At 38.6% G+C, this 23,276-nt stretch overlaps 1 protein-coding gene across 3 annotated transcripts in view; it reads left to right on the top strand.

The window, feature by feature from the left end:
* Nucleotides 1-4,766: 4,766 nt before the first annotated feature.
* Nucleotides 4,767-23,276, top strand: part of col28a1b (collagen, type XXVIII, alpha 1b) — a 36,558-nt gene continuing 18,048 nt past the window's right edge. For 2 of the 3 annotated variants that reach the window (XR_015510163.1, XM_087284960.1), the window contains exons 1-14: nt 4,767-4,838; nt 5,833-5,960; nt 9,234-9,790; nt 13,069-13,089; nt 16,299-16,358; nt 16,435-16,488; nt 16,566-16,610; nt 16,704-16,730; nt 17,448-17,492; nt 17,572-17,616; nt 21,060-21,113; nt 21,552-21,620; nt 21,738-21,806; nt 21,885-21,953. Coding sequence is in view for 2 of the 3 variants with exons in the window: in XM_087284960.1 (XP_087141086.1) it covers nt 5,840-5,960; nt 9,234-9,790; nt 13,069-13,089; nt 16,299-16,358; nt 16,435-16,488; nt 16,566-16,610; nt 16,704-16,730; nt 17,448-17,492; nt 17,572-17,616; nt 21,060-21,113; nt 21,552-21,620; nt 21,738-21,806; nt 21,885-21,953 (1,236 nt within the window). In the remaining variant the exon portion in view is untranslated. 3 annotated transcript variants of the gene reach the window in all.

The raw sequence follows: 23,276 nt of genomic DNA on the forward strand, positions 1-23,276 counted from the left end.
ACACAGAATAAAAGTCCCACTGCGTCGACCTCTACCTTCAGCGCAGAGAGATTTTCAGCATTAGTTTTTACGTTCTCTCTTAACCTCCAAGTAATACAGATAAATATACAAGAAAACACACGAATTTACCAAAGGAAAACTTACTTAAAATTAGATTTGTAAAGAAGTTGAGAAATACGCAAAATACATACTGTATTACCGAAAGTTTAACACGCCATAATTCGGAAACTAGATGTTAAATATCCACATAAAAAACTGCACAATGCTATTTTTATTTAAAAACTACAAAAATACTAATAATTAACAGTAAATACTGTAGTGTTTTTAAATAATAGAAGGGTTCAACGTTAAGGATATTTTCTACTAACGTTAGGTCGATTGGACCAGTGGTTCAGAGTTGCCCTGCCAAAATTTTCACTGGCCCCACTAAAAAAAATTAAATACAAATAGCTCATTCTTAGCAACATATTTTAAATAATGTGTCAAACATATTACCTGTGTATCTAGAATTTAAATATTTAAAAAATAAAATATTTAGCAGTAGAATAAAGCAGTATGCTCTTACGATAATGAAACATCTGCTCAGACAATGATCTGAGGACAGTAGCGATGTTTACGAGCGAGCTAAATGCTGCATTGTGTAACTCAATGGTAGAGACGCCACTGTTACTTCATATGTGCTTAAATATCTCTCTGAAATCACGCAAAGACTTTCAAAGTCCGTAAAAGAGTATTAAGAGTTGAGCATGATACGATGTGAATCCTAGTTAGCGCCCATAGCTATATACATTAGATGTCGCCTACCCTGATGTTGTCTATTGGAAGGAATGCGTCAATAGAGCCGCCATTTTAGTACAGGGTAACTTTGAAATGAACGCCATCTAGCGGTCACATAATCTAATGACTAAATGTTATGACAACTTGATCAACTTCTTTTATAAATATATATATATATATAACTTGACATTGCTTTTTTTCTCACCGCCTCACTGGTCTTTTTCACAAGACAAAATTTTGTTGTTGCAAACTGTATTTTATATACTTAATTTTGACTTTTGCATGCTAAAAGTACTTGAGTAGGAGACGTTTTACTTGATTTGGGTCATTAAAAACACTCCCTATGATGTATGTACCTATACCTGCTGTAGTCAACCTAAATCCTACTGGAGGTTGACATAAAACCAAAACAACACCCATTCTTGTCTTAGGACATTTTATTTGGCAAATTTTAAAATAACAGTAAGTTTATGACATGTTAAATATGTAGTATAATTTGCTGGTTTTTAACATACAGAATAATAATAATAAATATAGTTATGAAACAACCATAACATAACACCAAATGTTGACTAATGAAGGTACATTTATAACAACTATTTATTTGTTAGACTACTGTATTGTCAAACCATGTTGCATACAAACGCATTCAACAGACTTATATGACAGTGCATTGCTGTAGAGGACAAATAAAACACGAGACAGGTGTTTAGAGTATAGTTTATTTAGTTTGACATGCAAACTTATCTAAACAAGACACACTGTCAGAAAACAGCCCGGAGACATTATAATGCGCGCGCTCGTGAATTTAACCCGTGGTTGTCTTCAACTGTTGTCTTCAATAGTCCTTCTTTGCCCAACAGCTCAGCTGAAAAACAAAGCAAAGCATTAAAACAGTCAGACATAAAGCAAAGAGCATAGAATTACCAAGAGGCGACACTCTACAATTTGGGAAACAATAACGCACTTTTTTTATACAGAAATATTAAAAGAATTTATAATATGGGTAATTATATTATATAAATGTATATTCATAGAATTTATATTTATAAAAATAAACTGAAAAAAAAATTAAAATTTCAAACAATTAAAAATAATGATTTAATTTAATATTTAAACATGCATTTACATTTATACACACATATATACAATTAAACTAATAACGGTCTGCATTATGAACGAGTCAGTGATTCAGCAGGTAAAGAACTTTCAGAATGAATAAAACATGTGCCTTTTAAAACTTCCCTTTGCTGCCACAAGGTGGTAGCAGATGGCAAATAATAATTTATAAATAAATGTATTTATTTATAAATATAATTTAGAAATAAATGCATTGCACAAATATCTTTAATTTCATCTCATAGCTTATATATTAATTTAAGTATATGTCTTAAACTCAAACATTTCTCACTTTTCTACGACAAATCTGACGAGAAACACCTGAGGGAAAAACCTGAGGCACGACTCGAAGCTCTACAAGATAATATTCATCAAATGAAATGCAACCGGAGAGCAGTTTTTGTGGACTCTCTCTGTCACTCATTAGTATCCTGTTCCCTCCTGTCATGCCAAAATGAATGAAAGCTCGTCTGGCAGCGTCCACTTCAGCCATAACTCACCTTATATCTGTTATCAAGCATCTAAAAATACGCACTAAACTGAGCGGACTTTAATGTAACGTTATATCTGTCATCGATCAAAACTGAGTGGACAAGTGGATTTAGCAAACGCGAGAGAAAGAGGAGGCATCTTTATTGAGGCATTTTCCATACACACCATCTTTAAACAGACCCTTGATCAGGAAATGAGGGTACAGAAGAAGACGTTATGGTAACTTTAAATGATGAGAAGCTAGCATTAACCAGGCGGAGGAGGCTAACAGCAGCGCAGCGCGGACTGTATTCATCGTGTGAGAGACAGACAGAAAAGGAGAGAGAGGGAGATAGAGAGAAAGGCCCAGAAGAGGAGAGAGACAGGAGAGAAGAGGTATAGTGTGTGTGATTTCGGATACTTTTAGGTTTATAATCAAGTCTTCATCACGAAAAGAGTAGAGAAAATACAGGGAGAGGAGGAAAGAGACAGTAAATCAGTGTTTGTATTATGAAAGACTCATATTCAAAGAACTGGATTGGAGAAGCATTGTGCGTTATATGCCATGGCAATAATATGCTTTATAAGTTTGTAAAAGCAATACATTAAAATACCCTTAAAAAAAAAAAAAAAAAAAAAAAAAATATATATATATATATATATATATATATATATATATATATATATATATATATATATATATATATATATATAGTTTTATTAGTATTTTTATTCAATGCTTTGAAAAATAAGTTAAATCTTTGTAGACTATAAATACATATGTACTATATATCATTTATTTAAATATGTGGGCAACAAATTATAGATTTATTTTATTTAAAATTTATTATATTATTCTTATTTTTTAAATTCAACTATAGGGGTGTGGCCAGGTAGGGGGCCTTACTAGACAATGTGCCCAGGGGCCCCTGAGTTCTTCATCCGGGCCTGATTGGGTGACTCAATGGTAGCAGGGCTGCCAACTTGGATTTAGCCTGGAGTGAGAATTTTTGCCTCGCCCTTTCAACTCAAGCCACGCCCCCACAACGCCACACCCCTTTTTATTTATACACACACACACACACACACACACACGCACGCATATTAAAGGGCGACACGGTGGCTCAGTGGTTAGCACTGTCGCCTCACAGCAAGAAGGTCACTGGTTTGAGCCTCAGCTGGGTCAGTTGGCATTTCTGTGTGGAGTTTGCATGTTCTCCCTGTGTTAGCGTTGGTTTCCTTGGAGTGCTCCGGTTTCCTCCACAGTCCAAAGACATGTGCTATAGGTGAACTGAATAAATTGGCCGTAGTGTATGAGTGTGAATGGGTGTGTATGGGTGTTTCCCAATACTGGGTTGTAGCTGGAAGGGCATCAGTGCACGTGCTGGATAAGTTGGCGGTTCATTCTGCTGTGGCGAGCCCTGTTGAATAAAGGGACTTAACCGAAGGAAAATTCATGAATAAATAAAAAAAATCAACATTTTTTTTTTTGCACAAAAGTAAATGTAAACATGTGTGGACCAATATGAGGATGAGTAATGACTGAAATATTTTTCTGTGCTCCGTTCCTTTAAAAGTGTTTGAATAGTTCAGATGAGTCAGAGATCTCGGGAGGTTCTGCAGGTTCTCCAGATTTCACGTGGGTGCCGTTTATTTGAATTGTTGTCAAGGAATCAGCAGCTTTTGTGGAAAAAATGAGCGTCCTCCAAACAATCTCTCAGCATTCATCTGCAAAACAGATCTAAACACCAGGAAATACTGGAAAGCTTGCAGTACTTCACTCCAGTTTAAAAACAGAATAAAATATTATGTGTGTTATGAACTTGTTTAATTTTTAAAAATATTTATTATGTAATTTCATTCATTTTCCTTAGTTCCTTTATTTATCAGGGGTCCCCACAACAGACCAACTTGTTGTATGTTTTACACAGTGGATGCCCGTCTAGCTGCAACCCAGTACTGGGAAACAGCCATACACTCATATTCTCTCACACACACACACACTAAAGTCAATTTGATTTCATCATTTTACCTAGCGCTTGTCTTTGGACTGTGGGGGAAACCGAAGCACCCAGAGGAAACGCACTCCAACATGGAGAGAACAAGCAAACTCCACAAAGAAATGCCAACTGACCCAGTCGGGAATCAAACTAGTGATCTTCTTGCTGTTAGGTGACTCTGCTAACAACTGAGCCACTGTGTCGTACTTATATAATATTGTATAAATATATTTTTCTCTAATATACGCAAGTAAATATAATAAAAGTTGATAAAAGAAAGGTAGAAGTTTTTAGAAGCCATCCTGTACCTCATTGTTTGTGTTTGTGTGTGTGTGTGGTTGAGAGACAGTGAGTGAGTGAGTCAGTGATGATGGTCTAATCAGCACAGAACTCAGAAGTCAGCCAGAACAGAAAGTGCTTCAAACAGGAGACACGAGCATGTGGATTTTCTCTGTATTTGCATAAGTCAAGGTAAGCGCTTCATATTTTCTTGGAATCACTCTTATTTACTCTAAGGGTTGATCCTGAGTATATCAAATACTCCATTTTTGAGTTTTTAATTGATTTTTATTTCTTTTTGAGATATTAAACCCTGTTTAAAGCAAATAAACATTAGCATTATGACAATAGAAGCTGTGCTGAAAATATTGTTGAGGTCTTTGGCCTCATTGAATAATAATAATAAGATTATTTATTTATATATTTTTCATCTACAGCAAACATGCATTGAAAAAAAATGGCTCATTTGATTTACTCAAGTTTTGCAAACAATTTATACGGGCTGAATTTAAACAAACAAAGTTGACATTTTTTTAATTTGATTTGTTTAAATTAACATAAAATAAATAGTTAGCAACCAGTCACCTTAAAAAAAATGTAAATCAAATTAATATTTTTTTTGTGTCATATAACTTTTGTGTGATATAACTGGTTTGCAGTTATTTTTAGTTAGTTTGCAGAATTTTTGTTCAAGTTCAGCCCATAAAAAATGTTTGCAACCCCCTACAAAAATTGAGCAAATCAAATAAACCATTTTTTTCAGTGAATGTTCTGATTCTCGTTGAACATGCAGTAAAATGAGCATTAAAGGGGTAGTTCACCCAAAAATGGAAATTCTGTACTAAACTCTTACCATTTACATGTTTCAAATCATTATTAGTTTCTTCCTTCTACCACAATAGTAGATATTTTAAAGAAATCTGAAAACCTGTAAGCATTGACTTCCATAGTCTGAAAAAAATGTTAATCAAACAAAGTTAATGCTTAGAGGTTTTCAGCTTTCCTCAAAATATCTTAATTCGTGTTCAACAGAAGAAAGAAACTAATAAAGGTTTTAAACAAGTGAGTAAATGATGACAGAATACTCATTTTGAGGTGAACTGTCCATTAAAGTCAACAAGAAAGTGCTGGATTTTGAAATGCAGGATGTTCTGCAGAAAGTCTGATTTGTCTGTTTGTCTTTAAGGTTCGACATGAATGAAAGCGTGCTGCTTGTGTGTGTGAGTCTTTGGCTGCTTGTATCCGCGGCCAGATGCCAGAACAGAAGACAGTCTGGAGAAACACCGAACAACCTCACCACAAAACAAGACAATGGTAAATGTTTCAGTCTTGGCTTCTCTCTTATTGACTTGTCTTAAAGGAATAGTTCACCCAAAAAATGAAAACTCTGCCATTTTCCCATCCTCCACTTGTTTTAAACCCGTTTGTGTTTCTTCTGTTGGACACAAAGACAGATGTGTGGATGACAGTAGAAGGCTAAACAAATTTGCTTGATTCCATAGTTCATTTTTCAAGCCATAGTCCAGTTTTTTTGGTTTTCTAACTCTAAATAACCTGTTTTCCATGCACTGTAAAAAAAAAAAAAAAAAAAAAAAAAAAAATATATATATATATATATATATATATATATATATATATATATATATATATATATATATATATATTATTTTAAGGTTTATTTCCGGAAGCTGGGGTGCTCAAATAATGTAGCCCATAGTTTATAGCAAGCATCATGTTTTTAGTTAGATTGTGTCGTCTGTCATAGGTCTGTTGTTTACTGAGAAGATATGTTATTTGAGTTTATCACCAGAACTAGATACTGTATAATGCAGTGTTTCCTGTAGGATTTTTTCCCGCTGTGGCTGCAGGTCTTTTAAACAAATCCCAAATATGTCAGCATCATTTCATTGTACAAGTCATCACATGCACTAGAGTCTGTTCAATGGTCAAAATTAGCCAAGAACATAATACACAGTGTTTCCTCTAGGATTTATTCCAGCTGTAACGACAGGTCTTTTACACGAATCTACCAACTACGTATGGCGTTATTTCAATGACAAATGGAGAAATGTCGTCAGCACAGTATTACAATCCAGGATCGCATTTATGTAACGTTAATACGAGCATGCCAATCTCTGCTTGCGGGCCAATTTCCTCTGAGGGCACACAAGAAGTCTTGTGCAAGAGCAAACACGCTGCTCAAGTGCAGATCTTCTTGTGCGCTCTCAAATAAACACTGCTGAAGTGCGATTTAGTGCATTTATGTAGTGAGTATGTCTCCAACATTTATTAGATTTGCTAGGAGTATAAATGTCTACAATAGATCGGTGTTAATGCATCCTGGAGTAAAGTGAAACGGCAATAAACTCCAGCAAGATACCGTTAAAGTCTTTGAATGCAGAATCACAGACCCTTATCTATAAATAAAGTATAATTTTGGAAACTGTGTTCATCTTAACTGAAAGCTACGTCGTGTTTGCCGGCCTTGCGTATCGCGCACCTGTCAGTAAGTCAGTCAGTCTGTCAGCACGTCATCTTAAAGTGTTAAACAAATAGCGCACAGCCCTACTATGGTAACAGAAAAGTTTGCGCTGTTATAATTCACTTACCTTTGAATGCGTTTTGGTTCGATTATAACCCGCTATTAAGAACAACAACAACAATAACAACAACAATGAATGATTTGTTTTGAATAAATAAGAAGCTGTAGCTGTGGCAGGATGAATTTTGGTGTGGCGCCCCACCATGGAAGAATGAATGTAGCGGAAACCATGTAATGTTTAAAAAAACTAAATAAAAATAATGGGACAGTATCGGGATCGGATCTGTATCGGTTGATATCGGTATGAATTTTGGTATTAAGATTGGATCGGTTTTAAAAAAATGGTATCGGTGCATCCCTACTCTATGGCATCAGTATGAAAAATCTCTGTGAAGTTGGCACTCCATAAAAAGTTGAACCTACACCATTTGTTTCTGCTATGTTTGTGCACAATTGTGCTAGTTTGGTGTTTTAGATATTAAACCTATTTTTTGACAGTGTCACTTCACTCTCCACCCAATGTTACCCAAATCTCCAAATCAGCTCTGTCTGATTGTATCATTGAAACAAAAGCTGTATCTATTTTCCTTTTTTTAAATAAAACCAAAATGTTTTCAGAAGTGGTGATGACACACTTCACCCCAGTTTGTCTAAATCGCAAAAAAAAACTGATGTAGTTTGTTTCCTCTCGATTTGTGCCATTGAAATAAACTTCAAATATTATTCCATCTTTGTAGAATACCAAACAGAACTGACAGGCAGTGACGCCACTCTGCACCCTCACAAATACTGGTGTCACACTGACAAAAAAATACTGTTTAATGTCTCAAACACCAAACCAGCACAAAAGGTTCTTCAGTGAGGCTTTTTTTAGATCAGTGTTTCTCAACCACGTTCCTGCAGGGCCACCAGCTGCAGGAATCATCAATTATGAGCTGATGATCTAAATCGTGTGTTTAGTTGAGAAAACATGGAAAATGTGCAGAGCTGAAGGTCCTCCAGGAACGTGGTTGAGAAACACTGTTAATATCAAACAGTGTTCGGTCAATTTTTCCTACCCAGTCAGACTTTACTACCTCTCATTCAAAATACAGTGGTTTCAAGCTTCAAAATACAGTGGTCTCAAGCTTCATTCCTTGAGGGCCACAGCACTGCAGAGTTTAGCTCCAACCATCTCCAACTCACACCTGCTTAATAGTTCTTGAACACTTTGATTCGTTGGTTCAGATGCATTTAATTAGGGTTGGAGCAAAACTGTGCAGAGCTCTCCAGGAATCGAGTTTGAGACCTATGAGGTAGCACATTATGATGATGAAATATGATGCCTAACAGACTGCGCTACCAGCATAAATTTTGATGTGGAGTGGTGTGATATGAGGATGTACAGTAATATTGCCCTAACCTCCAAACCCTTCAAATACAGTGTTAGCATATTCTGTCTTGTAGGATTGAAATGGCAATAGTTTTTGAAGAACTTAGCTGCAGATGAAAGTTTAGAACCAGTTGAGTGTGAGTAAATGGTGAGGAAATGTTCATTTTTGGGTAAATATCCAAAATGATCTTTGTTGAACCCCTCAAAAATGGTGCATGTAAACTTGTCTTCATTAAACATTCATTTAAATAAAAGTTCATCCAAAAATAACCCTTCACTTGTTCCGTTTGAGTTTCTTTCTTCTGTTGAACACAAAAGAAGATATTTCTACAAAAGCTAGAAACAAGTAACCCATTAACATCCATAGTATTTGTTTTTCCTACTATTATTAGTGTCCCACTTGTGACGATATACAGCCACATCGCACAGCTAAGAGTGTGATGTTGCATTTACACAACAGTTCGCAACATAATCGTGTGTATACAAAAGAAAATCAAACAAGGAGAGTCTCAAAACCCTTTTATAAGAGCTTTCTTCAAAATATTTTTAGAGTTTAACAGAATAAAAACTTAAAAAGGTTAGTAACCACCTGAGGGAGAGTAAATAGTGAGTACATTTAATTTATTTTTTAATTGAACTACCACTTTAAACCTTATACCATGTCTCATTTCAGCGTGTTCATTAGAGGTCGCCTTCATCCTGGACAGCTCTGAGAGTGCCAAAGGTCTTCTGTTTTCCCGCCAGAAAGAGTTTGTGCGCAGCTTCAGTAGGCGGCTGATGGAGATGCAGGTGTCCGGCTGGCACCTGAGGACACGTTTGGCGCTTATCTACTACAGCAGTTCAGTGCATATCAACCAACACTTCAATGACTGGCAGGACCTCGACGTCTTTCTGGACCAACTGGAAGATGCCAGCTACATCGGCCAGGGCACGTACTCCACATATGCCATTTCCAACGCCACACAACTTTTCATCCGCGAGACCTCAGAGCAGAGTGTCAGAGTTTCACTGCTCATGACCGATGGCTCTGACCATCCACGAAACCCTGACATCATGACGGTGGTCGCCGAAGCCAAAAGCCACAATATCAAGATCTTTGCGATAGGGCTGTCGATGCGGGCGATGGACAGCAACAGCGCTAAACTGAGGGCAGTGGCGAGCAGTCCAGCGCAGCAGTATTTCCACAGCCTCACAGACCGTGGCCTGGAGGAACGGCTCCTGCAGCAGATTGTGAGACTTTTAGTCACTTAACTTTTCTATATCATATTTACAGTGACAGTCAGGGGCAGTGCTAGCAAGTTTGGGCACTTTGACTCTAGGCGCTCCAAAAGTCAGTTAAAATCTATGGCCTTAGAATTGTTCTAATCCCATCCACACGCCCAAGGTCCACTATGTAGTTGACAATAGCCTACACCTCCCCTTACCTTAAACCTAACTATCACAGTAGCATGAGCCTGCCTTAGTGGGTGGTACAAGGTCCACTACGTAGTTGACGCGATAGCCTACACCTCTCCCTACCTTAAACCTAACCATCACAGTAGCATGAGGCTACCTTAGTGGGTGGTACAAGGTCCACTACGTAGTTGACGCGATCGCCTACACCTCTCCCTACCTTAAACCTAACCATCACAGTAGCATGAGCATACCTTAGTGGGTGATACAAGGTCCACTACGTAGTTGACGATCGCCTACACATCCCCTTACCTCAATCCTAACCATCACAGTAGCATGAGCATACCTTAGTGGGTGGTACAAGGTCCACTACGTAGTTGACGATCGCCTACACATCCCCTTGCCTTAATCCTAACCATCACAGTAGCATGAGCATACCTTAGTGGGTGGTACAAGGTCCACTACGTAGTTGACGATCGCCGACACCTCCCCTTACCTTAAACCTAACCATCACAGTAGCATGAGCCTACCTTAGTGGGTGGTACAAGGTCCACTACGTAGTTGACGCGATCGCCTACACCTCCCCTTACCTTAAACCTAACCATCACAGTAGCATGAGCCTACCTTAGTGGGTGGTACAAGGTCCACTACGTAGTTGACGATCGCCTACACCTCTCCCTACCTTAAACCTAACCATCACAGTAGCATGAGCCTACATTAGTGGGTGGTACAAGGTCCACTACGTAGTTGACGATCGCCTACACCTCCCCTTACCTTAATCCTAACCATCACAGAAGCAAGAGCATACCTTAGTGGGTGGTACAAGGTCCACTACATAGTTGACGATCACCTACACCTCTCCCTACCTTAAACCTAACCATCACAGTTGCATGAGCCTACCTTAGTGGGTGGTACAAGGTCCACTACGTAGTTGACGATCGCCTTTACCTCCCCCTAAACCCAACCATCACAGTAGCATTGATGCTACATTGGTGTTGGTACAAGGTCCACTACATAGTTGACAATCACCTACACCTCCCTCTACCCTAAACCCAACCATCACTGTAGCATGGACGCTACCTTAGTGGGTGGTACAAATCAAATCAAATCACTTTTATTGTCACATCAAGCACTGATTGAAAAGCTTAGGTGCTGGCTCACGACAGTACAAAATGCAGATAGTGCAAATACAACGACAGTGCAAATTAAAGGCAGTGCAAATACAACGACAATGTGAAAGTGACAGCAAGATGTGCAATGAATAGGTGTCTACATAGTTGTAGGCAGTATTGTTTCAAGTATGGATTGGTTAAAGTGCAGTACATGCTACATATTGATGGTGTGCAGTGAGGGGTATGGAAGAGTCTGTGTGTGGTGTGTTAAGTGTTCATCAGCCTGATAGTCTGAGGGAAGAAGCTTTCCTTCAGCCGGCTGGTGCGTGATTGGATGCTGCAGAACCGTCTGGTCCACAACATAGTTGATGATAGCTTACACCTCCCCCTACCCTAAACCCAACCGTCACAATAGCATGGGTGCTACCATAGTGGGCAGTACAAGGTCCACTACATAGTTTACAATCACCTTTACCTCCTCTTACCCTAAACTCAACAGTCACAGTAGCATGGGCGCTACCTTAGTGGGTGGTACAAGGTCCACTATGTACAGTAGTTGACGATCGCCTATGTCATCAAGCTGCGGACTGCAGCGGGGACATCTTGAAATATTTTGAAAACCTTTGAGGGGCATGTGCACAAGGTGAACACCCATGAGGAGATGGTAAGTAATCTTGAAATGAAGGGGGAGCAGGCGGTTTAGGGGTGGATTATCTAAAGCAGGGGTGTCGAACTCAATTCCTGGAGGGCCGAAGCCCTGCACAGTTTAGTTCCAACCCTGCTTCAACACACTTACCTGTAAGTTTCAAACAAGCCTGAAGGACTCAATTAGTTTGATCAGGTGTGTTTAATTAGGGTTGGAACTAAACTGTGCAGAGCTGCGGCCCTTTTGGAACTGAGTTTGACACCTGTGATCTAAAGAGTAGGCGGGGGTGGGGGGCCAGCCCTGTGTAGAGACTATCCAAGAGCAGGGAGGGGGGTGGGTACTGGTTGGGTAGGATGCCGCACGCGAACTGGAAAGCCGGGGTGGGGTTGTTGGGGGTGGGTGGATTGATGTCGCTGGGGCACTTCAGATCATTTTGGAAGGGGACTTTCTATCCAAAACTAAAAAGGGCAGGTTGAGCCCTATGTGTGCACGTGCCTGGTGGGGGGACTAAAATATTATTTTAATTAATATATCTGTTAAATAAATCTGTTTCGTTTAAATGCACCAAAATACATTGCCTATATTTACTGAAAAATGGATAAAATATTCATTTTGAAAATAGGGTGTACTCAATTATGCTAATTATGCTATATATATATATATATATATATATATATATATATATATATATATATATATATATATATATATATATATATATATATATATATATATATATAAACAAATTTGCTCATTTCGAATGTACTGTAAAATAATTGTGTGTATTTTTGTTTTGCAGTTTTTGATAATTCTACTGAATATTCTGAAAATGAGAAAAACACTAGGAGGGCCTTAATGCACTTCATAACCTCTTAAAAACATGCCGTCAGACAGAAATGTGCCATTCACTTTCAGTTTTCACAACTTTAGATTCTGATTAACTTCAACACAAGCCATTCATATTGCTTTTTAAGAAATATCTTTCTCATTTTACAGCCTAGAGGAAATGTTGCTGTTATTTGGGGTCAGACAATGGATGCTTAATACAGTCTTTGGTTTAATTGCGTGAGTCTGAGATCCAAATACAGCAACCAGTGTTCAGTGTAGGGTGTCCCGAAGTGAAGTTCACACACCAGTGCCTGAATGAAATCTGTGTGAGGGATTTTCCATGTAAACACAGAAGAACTTGATGCCTGTGAAATGTCAAGCACTGTCTCTGATCACACAACATCAGTCTATTACAGATGCACCATAAAGTTTCTCACGTCACGCATGATATCTGGCAATAAATTGCACTTGTTTTGTGATCCTTGATATAGACTTGTGTCCTAATGCTTTCTATTTTCTCTTTTCTTCAGGAAACGATTGCAAAGCAGGATGTAAGTACTACTAACTATTAGGAAGATGTTAAGCAACTACAAAATGCTTAGATACTTTGATGACACATTTCAAATGTCAAGATCATTTCATCTAAAATAAAGTATAAAACCTTAATGCTACTTGATTTTGTAATTGCATAAAAACATCACCATATAACACAGTAATAATCAGAATTAATAAATGATACAAATAAGCATCTATCTGGATGCATACCGTATGCTCATGATCAAAAAACAATAATAAACGATATTATATATACATACATATATATATATATATATATATATATATATATATATATATATATACACACACACACACACACACACACACACACACACACACACACACACACACACACACACACACACACACACATATATATATATATATATACACACACACACTCACATACACAAAAACACACACTTACCGGCCACTTTCTTAGGTAGACCTGTCCAACTGCAAATGTCTAATCAGCCAATCACATGGCAGCAACTCAGTGCATTTAGGCATGTAGACATGGTCAAGACGATCTGCTGCAGTTCAAACCGAGCATCAGAATGAGGAAGAAAGAGGATTTAATTGACTTTGAATGTGGCATGGTTGTTGGTGTCAGACGGGCTGGTCTGAGTATTTCAGAAACTGCTGATCTACTGGGATTTTCACACACAACCATCTCTAGAGTTTACAGAGAATGGTCTGAAAAAAAGAAAATATCCAGTGAGCGGCAGTTCTGTGTGCGCAAATGCCTTGTTAAGGTCAGATGAGAATGGCCAGACTGGTTTCAGCTGATAGAAAGGCAACAGTAACTCAAATATTGAAGAAAAAAAAAACGTTGCATGGTGTAATGAGTCTCAATTTCTGCTGCGAAATTCGGATGGTAGGGTCAGAATTTGCCATCAACAACATAAGAGCATGGACCCATCCTGTCTTGTATCAACAGTTCAGGCTGGTAGTGGTGGTGTAATGGAGTAGGGGATGTTTTCTTTGCACACTTTGGCCCATTAGTACCAATTTAGCATTGTGTCAACGTCACAGGCTACCTGAGTATTATTGCTGACCATGTCCATCCCTTCGTGACCACAGTGCTCCCATCTTCTGATGGCTACTTACAGAAGGACTTCCAGCGCCATGTCATAAAGCGCAAATCAACTCAGATTGGTTTCTTGAACATGACAATGAGTTCACTGTACTCAAATGGCCTCCACAATCACCAGATCTCAATCCAATAGAGCACCTTTGGTATGTGGTGGAACAGAAGATTCGCATCATGGATGTGCAGCCGACAAATCTGCAGCAAATGCGTGATGCTATCATGTCAATATGGAGCAAATCTCTGAGGAATATTTCCAGTACCTTGTTGAATCTATGTCATGAAGGATAAAGGCAGTTCCGAAGGCAAAAGTGGTCCAACCCAGTACTAGTAAGGTGTACCTAATAAAGTGGCCAGAGAGTGTAACTTACAATAGCTTACAATAAAGTTATTGAGATTTGCCATGTATTTTATATTGCTCTGAGTTTACTGTATGTATATGGCTCCAAAGTAATGCCCAAAAGTAAAGCTCCCATTTTATCCCTTTTACAAAATGTAATACAGGTCTCAGTTGTGTCCATAATGTGTGCGTCAGGGTTTTTACCAAGTCAAATTTAAAACTTTAAGACATTTTAAAGACCATTATTAATGAAATTTCAGACTTCTAAATCTGAAACACTGAGGATTTTTCTAATGGCATGGGTGGGCCATGAAAAAGATGTACTTGTCGTCTTAATAAATAAAATTATATAGTTATTTATATATATATAGCCACACATTTTAATTCACTTCAATTCACCTTTATTTGTATAGTGCGTTTACAATGTAGACTGTCAAAGCAGCTTCACATAGAAGATCATGGTAAATTGAAACAATGTCAATTCAGTTTTAAATAGTCAAAACAGGTAAACTAGTTGTAAACATGCATGTCTTTTTTATTGGCAAGTTTTAAAAACTATAATAAACTGAATTTATGCAAAACAGTGTCCAAAATACACAGAGAATTTTTAAACAAATGTTATTTTAAGGAAGATAATTAAACTATATTGGTAAACAGAATTGTTTAAAGTTTTAATGAGGTAGATTGTCAACGAAATCTCACGGCAATTCGTAACTTTGATTCAATGACTAATTCTCTCATTCGCACAATTCAGTACGATTTGCTTGTCCCCAATAAGAGGTAGGGATTAGGGGTGTTTTTTTGTTGTTGTTGTTTTTTTTTCCACGCATTCTTTTAAAAACCTTACATTTTCGTAAGACTGGACTCTGGAAGTTTGCCACTAAATTAACAAAACGTCAAATAGCTACGTTTTCTCATGAGATCAGGCAAGGATTGATTGTTGGTTATAATATGGGTGTCTGTCTGATTGGTAGGGCCATACAGAATCTGTGGAATTTTTTTGCTATTTCTGTGCAAAATTTTGTTAAAAATCTGCAGATTTATGCGGAATGGTTTTAGGAGCATCGTAAAATAATAATACATTTTTAACGTTTTTTTAATGCTTACAATTCAAATCCAATGATCCACTTATTTGGTAAACAAAACAAGTGTCTTATATAATGTATCTACTAAAAGACAGAAAATATTACTTTACAAACTGTATTGTAAATAAATCATATAAATATTTTAATATTACTCAATAATATTACTGAAATTAATTTTAAAACTGAAAAAGATTTTTATACAAGTAAATAAATAGATTCAATAATGGATTAAAAATCAGCAGGTATCTGTGAGCGCATTGACAGAGGAAAATTAAGAGCCGTTTAAAATAATTTAAGACCTACAACACACAATTTCAGTGTATTTAAGACATTAAGACTCTTTAAGACCTTGTGGACACCTTGTGTGTGACGTTTCAGCTTATAATGCCACATGGATCATTTATTATACTTACATTATGCTACATATTTGCCACTCTTTTAAGTGTAACATGCCTCTTTAAATGCAAATGAGCTGTTGCTCTCCACCCCCTTTTTTCCACAAGGGGGTGGAGCCTTTACAGCTTGTGCCTCATTCATTCCTGCAACAACAAACAAAACATCTGCATGTGTTTTAAAGCTTAAAACTGTTGAAAAGGAGATCAATATCTTGAAACAACGTATATTAAAAACTGTGTTTCATTTAAATAAAGCAAGAATATCAGACAAAAAGCTGTGTTTTCTCACCAGTGTCCTCGTCCGTTGGTGTGCTTGTGTCAGAAAGGTGACCAAGGTTTGCCTGGAGCTCCTGTAAGTACCGCTGGGACATAATTGTCACCGTTTTTGCTCATTTATGAGGATTAATAAATGTGTTATTTCTGTTTAGGGTAGAAAAGGAGATCAAGGTTATGAAGGAGCACCGGGTGCAAAAGGCTCAAGGGTGAGAGTGGAAATAATTATAAAGTAAATATGATGATTACATGTCGTTTATTGTTGTTGGTCTGATTTATTTTCCAGGGGGAAACGGGAGCACCGGGTCTTCCAGGAATCAATGGTCCAGAGGTACATCCCGACTTCATATGATCTGGTTTTATTTTGGTTTTATTAGTGACTCTCTGACCAACACTGATCTTGTTCCTGGTTCCTCATCCACAGGGGAGACCTGGTTTCAAAGGTGATAAGGTAAAACATCTTGAGTCAGAGCTTTATCTCTAACATTTACATATTTGAACCCTTTTGTATTGTTCAAATCGACTACCCTTTCGTTATGTTTGTGGCTGTTTTGGCCCCATTGACTTCCATTATAACTCCATTTTTTAAATACAAAACCATGACACCATTTTATCATGCATTCTTGATTGTTGGTGGATTTCCCTGTTGGGAAGTGGTCAAATGTGTAATTTTTACTGTTGATTATCAGTTGGCAGCATTAACATTTCAGAGAGGGCTGGGCAAAAAAGGATTTTAAATGGAGTAAAATCACAAGTATGACCTCTTCCCCTCAGGGAAAACCACCAACAATAAAAAAGTGCATGATTATATGATGGTGTCATGGCTAAGCAATGCAAACATGTTGTTATAATGGAAGTCAATGGGGCAAAAAAAAAAGCCACAAACATAACGAAAGGGTAGTAAATCTGCCCAGAGTGTATTCTTAAAAATCCTAAACCATTTTCCCAAAATATGTGTCAAAATGGGATTTGGCACCAAAAATCATTCCATTTGCTGAAACACAGAGAAAGCTGTGGCCAAATTAATACTCAAAATCACCCCCAAATTCTAAAACTGCACATGTAGTTTTCACTGAAAACCGTTGCACCAGGTTTGGATCATGATCAAAAATATTACCCCATGTTCTGTTTCACAATGTAATCACTAAAGTCTTGAGTCATGTTTTAGGGGGATCAAGGTAATTGTGGACCACCAGGACAAAAAGGATACAAGGTAAGACTTAGAGGATCTGCTTGTGGTTTAATTCTCATTATAAATGATTAATAAAACAGTTTTATTTTTCATTTCGCAGGGCACTGAAGGGCCTCCTGGGCCGAGGGGCCCCAGAGGAGAGCAGGCACAGTATAAACATTTACCTCTTTACATCACATATTATATACGTCACACTACAGGTGTAACTGAATGCATGGTAGAGTAATGAATGACATACTCAGTTTTGCAAGAATCACATTACATTCAAATCAGGAACTTATGTGCTTCTGAATTTTAATCAATTTTAATTTTAACCAAGGAAGGCAACAGTAATGTGGTCGATGTACCAGTCTGTTGTGGTAAAGAAGGAGCTGAGCCAAAAGGCAAAGCTCTCGATTTACCGGTCAATCTACATTCCTACTCTCACCTATGGTCATGAGCTTTGGGTCATGACTGAAAGGACAAAATCTCAGATACAAGCAGACGAAATGAGTTTCCTTCGCAGGGTGGCAGGGCGCACCCTTATGGATAAGGTGAGGAGCTCGGAGTAGAGCCGCTGTTCCTCCACATCGAGAAAAGTCAGCTGAGGTGGCTTGGACATCTGTTTCGGATGCCTTCTGGACGCCTTCCTAGGGAGGTGTTCCAGGCATTTCCCACCGGGAGGAGGACCTCTGGGAAGACCCAGGACACGCTGGAAGTGACTATAGCCCCTTTCACACATACAGACCTTTCCGGAAAATTGCCGGCAATTTTCCGGAAAGGTCTGTATGTGTGAACAGGTCCTTTTTGAAAATACCGGTAAATTCGTTGTGGCTATTTTCCGGAAAGAGAAGTTGTAACATTACCGGTAATTTGCCGGAATGCTGCGCTGTGTGAATGCAGAAGGAAGATTTCCGGAATAAGCGCGTGCACGTCTAGAACGTGCTGACGTGAGACGTCTGCTTTAGCCAATCACAACAGTCAGACGCATTTACGTCCGTGCGGTTTGTGAGAATAAAAGCCTTTGAATATTTTTCCAGACACATTTAGCTGCTAGAAGTTAGTCAGATCACGTTTATATGTTCTCCTTAATACCAACTGTGTAAATAATCATCGATGAGATGCTTATGATAAGCCGTTGTTTGTTTACCTTCAAGCTTTGCGTGCGCCTATGAGCGCCTGCACACGCATGAACATCTCGACATGAGAAAGTGATCCTGCGAAAGTGGTCACAATATTGATCATCCACAGAGTTTGTAATTTAGTCAAATGTTTACAAATACAAGCGCAGCCGTTTAAAGCTCATTTGTGGTGAATGATGTCAGAATTTACCGGTATTTTGGAATGGATGTGTGAATGCTCTTTTCCGGAAAATTTCCGTAACGTCCTCGCCTGTGTGAACATTGGCATTGGTTTCCTCCGGGTGCTCCACTTTACCCCTCAGACCAAACGCATGCGCTATTGGTGACTTGGAGGAACTAAATAAGCCATATTGTGTTAGTGTGTGTGTGAATGGGAGAGTGCATGGGTGTTTCCCAGTCGTGGGTTGTGGCTAGAAGGGCATCTGCTGCGTAAAGCATATGCTGGAATAGTTGGCAGTTCATTCAGCTGTGGCGACCCCTGATAAATAAGGGACTAAGCTGAAGGAAAATTAACAAATAATCTTAATCAAATGAATCTGATTATAAAAAGCTACAACACATCACAAACTCCAAAATATATCTGCACACTTTATACATCACGGGTAATTATAAATGTAAATGCATTAGTCTTAGCATACTAGAGTCATTTCATCCCATAAACATGGTGCTCATGGCAGGTCGTGGCTTTTCTCGCAGTCTGCACTCATGGAATGTGATGGGCAGATCGCTGGTAATCCAGTGCTAATGTACACACGTAAAGCAGTGAATCCAGGCTTGCAGGATATTATTCTTTTTCCGAGAGCGACTTTGTGCTGTGGGATTATTTGGAGACAGAATAGCTCAGACTGACTGGGTCGAGTCCTTCAGGACCCACATTAGCACAGCAAGGGCCAGATTTACAGCTCACAGCAGCACAAACACTAGGTGTTAAAATCTGCTTTCAGGATTTGCTAGAGACAGTAAAAAAATGGAGATAATGAAAAGTAAAAGCAGGTTGAAACAAGTTTTACTCATTTAAAAGCAAGAAATTTTTAATTATGCGCTGAAAAAAACATCTTAAACTAGGCTGAGTTGGTTGGCTGGTGTTAGATGGACTTTGGCTAAATCCAGACTGGTTTTAAAGGGACTTTGGCCACTTCCAGACTGATATTAGAGGCATTTTGGCCACTTTAAGACTGTTTTCAGAGGGGTTTTGGCCACTCTCAGTCTGGTTTTAAGGACTTTGGCCACTTTCAGACTGTTTTAGAGGCATTTTGGCCACTTTAAGGCTGTTTTCAGAGGGAATTTGGCCACTTCCAGACTGGCTTTAGAGACATTTTGGCCTCTTCCAGACTGTTATTAGAGGTGTTTTGGCCACTTCCAGACTGGTATCAAAAGTGTTTTGGCCACTTCCAGGCTGGTTAAATAGGGACTTTGACCACTTCCAGACTGGTTTTAGAGGCGTTTTGGCCACTTGCAGGCTGGTTTAGAGGGACTTTGGCTACTTCCAGACTGGTTTTATACACGTTTTGGCCACTTCCAGGCTGGTTTTAGTGGGACTTTGGCCACTTCCAGACTGGTTTTAGTGGTGTTTTGGCCACTTCCAGGCTCGTTTTAGAGGTGTTTTGGCAACTTTCAGACTGGTTTTAGAGGAAATTTGGCCACTTCCAGATTGATTTAGAGGCATTTTGGCCACTTCCAGGCTGTTTTCAGAGGTGTTTTGGCCACTTTCAGACGAGGTTAGAGGCCTTTTGGCCACTTCCAGTCTGGTTTTAGAGGTGTTTTAGCCACTTGCAGGTTGGTTAAAGAGGAACTTTGGTCACTTCCAGACAGGTTAAAAAGAGACTATGGCCACTTCCAGACTGGTTTTAGAGAGGTTTTTGCAACTTCCTGACTGCTTTTAGAAGGACTCTGGCTGCTTGACCAGCCTAAACCCCTCTAAAACCATCTTGAAAGTGGCCAAACCCCCTCTAAAACTTGCCTGGTTGACAAGCCATAATCATCTAAAAAGCATTGGATATGAGTAGTTATGCTCATACAGGTAATCATAAGCTCATTCTTGCTTCCTCAAAAAACATAAGTTAAAGACAGAAAGAAGGCTCATTGTTTAACTCATTTATTTATGCTCTTAACTTGTTTTTATATTCTTATTTAGGTTGTGATAAGTGTTTGTACTAATTTTTGCTATTATTTGTGTAACTCTTTTTTGCAAGTCCAAAACCACCTCAAGCACGAGTAAAAACTTTTGATTCAAATTTTGGCGTTTCTATCACTCCTTGGTTATGCGATACTTCAAAATGAACATTAACACAGGGTGATGGAAACCCAGCTGGTTATTTGAAAAAATATTGTAGTTAATTAATATGCTTTCAAATCACTTGTGCTATTTAAATTTTATGCAGACATCAAAATAGGTGGGGAAAAAAACAATGCTGCAACGCTCTAAATAAGACCAATTTCAACTTACTTGTTCATATTATTTTACTAGGGTCTGAAAGGATCTCCAGGAGACCAGGGAAGCGAAGGTCAACCGGGACCTAAAGTAGGATCATATCTTGCTCTTATTTTTCCAATGAAATGATGTGTATATTTGCTTCTGAAATATAGACATTTTAGGGGTTTTCCATGTCGTTTTAAATGCAGACCTTCTGCCTTTTGTACTTGCCTGTGAAGTTTTAACAAAGAGAGCCTTGAAAATCTGACATATAATTGCACATAAAAATGCCAAAAACCCTACACTGTTAGACACAATGAGTGTCTTTATGCTCTGTAAATGTCATTTGGAACATACAGGAGGGAATGAGTTCAGCGATCAAAACATGTACTGAACCCTTTCACCACATACTAAGAGCATAAATATTCATGCAAAAGTTGCAAACAGACACTAAAATTAAATGCAGCATTTAGCAGCAAATTCTTCAGCTTTATGAAAACTTTTAAGTGGACCAAATGGATCACTGACCTTTTGGGTGGCTCATAGGGGGATCGGGGGCCGACTGGTGCATCTGGTCTACCAGGAGATATTGGAGTTGGATTCCCTGGTCCAAAGGTAGACTTGCACTCAACAGTATCTCTCAGTACAAATTAAACAAGCAAAAACGTTCCCAATCGAAATCAGCAACAGGAGAAACTAAGATAAATAAAAAACTTTGTGTGATTGCTCCAGGGTGTCAAAGGAAACCCAGGAAGAGCTGGTCCTATTGGTCAAGTTGGAATAGGTCAGCCAGGACTACCTGTAAGTATAACACAGCTATGTATTGTATATGAGTGCAATTTATCTATAGATTATATTAACTTAATACATGCATTAAAGGGTCCACCAGGTTTACAAGGAATACAGGGGAACCCAGGAGCTCCTGGAGAGGGACTTCCAGGAGAAAAGGTGAGCAGATAGAGTTGCTGATGTTCCTGTTTCTTCTCATTTAATTCAATTCACCTTTATTTGTATTGCAATTTTACAATGTAAATTGTGTCAAAGCAGCATCACATAGAAGATCATAGTAAACTGAAACAGTGTAGTTCAGTTTTCAGTGTTTACATTTAGTTTAGCTCTGTTCAGTGTGGTTAATAATCACTACTGAGAGTCCAAACACTGAAGAGCAAATCCATCGATGCGCAGCTCTACAGATTCCAAACCATGCAAGCTAGTGGAGAGGAAAAAACTTCACCAATTGGCCAAAGTGTAGAATTAAAAAACCTTGAGAGAAACCAGGCTCAGTTGGGCACGACCATTTCTCCTATGGCCAAAGGTCTTGTGCAGAGCTGCAGTCTAGGCGCTGGAGGCTGGAGAATGCTAGACCTCAGCGAAGACTCGTCTGTCCCTGGAGCGTCACAGGAATCAGTCTCATGCTCTCCACTCCTTCATGACCACCACAGCAGCTGCTCAGGATACGGCCTGGTCCAGGATTATGGCACCTTGGGATCATCTCGTCGCTGGTCTTGGATCGAATCAGTGGCGCTGCATAGTCTGAGGGCCTTGGGATGAGTATCCCATAGTGTATAGTGTATATAAGCGAGAAGCAAAAACCTGCGTGAGGCACATTAATGCAACATACCGCTAAGTGATGCACTGAGTGTATGCTCTACTAAACAGATAGGTCTTAAATCTAGTTTTGAACTGCGAGAGTGTCTGAACCTCTGACATTATCAGGAAGGCTATTCCACAGTTTAGGAGCCATAAATAAGAAGGCTCTACCTTTTTTACTCGACTTTGCTATTCTAGGTACTACCAGAAGCCCTGAGTTTAGAGATTTCAAAGAGCGGGTTGGATTGTAATGAGAAAGAAGGTTGGTTAGATTAAACAGGAGCTAGATTATTTAGAGCTTTATAGGTAAGAAGCAATACTTTTAAATCAATACGAAACTTAACAGGCAGCCAGTGGAAGGAGGATAAAATGGGGGTGACATTATCGTATTTTCTAGACCTGGTAAGAACTCTGGCAGCTGCAATTTGTACTAGCTAAAGTTTATTAAGAGGATGCTGGGAAGCCAGCAAACAGAGCATTACAGTGATCCAGCCTAGAAGTCATAAAACATGGACTAGCTTTTCTGCATCTTCTTAGCAAGAACTCCAATCCTAAATTTATCTATCCATTTTTTTCATGAAAAATTTTTTTTTGGCTCCCTGAAGAATTTTTTGGAATTCATCATATCATCAATAACCAAAACAACCATTTTCCTCTGTACTTTTAAATTAACTGAAAGCT

The sequence above is a fragment of the Danio rerio genome, chromosome 16 (assembly GCF_052040795.2).
Source record: "Danio rerio strain M-AB ecotype USA chromosome 16, GRCz13ab, whole genome shotgun sequence".
Lineage (NCBI taxonomy): Eukaryota > Metazoa > Chordata > Actinopteri > Cypriniformes > Danionidae > Danio > Danio rerio.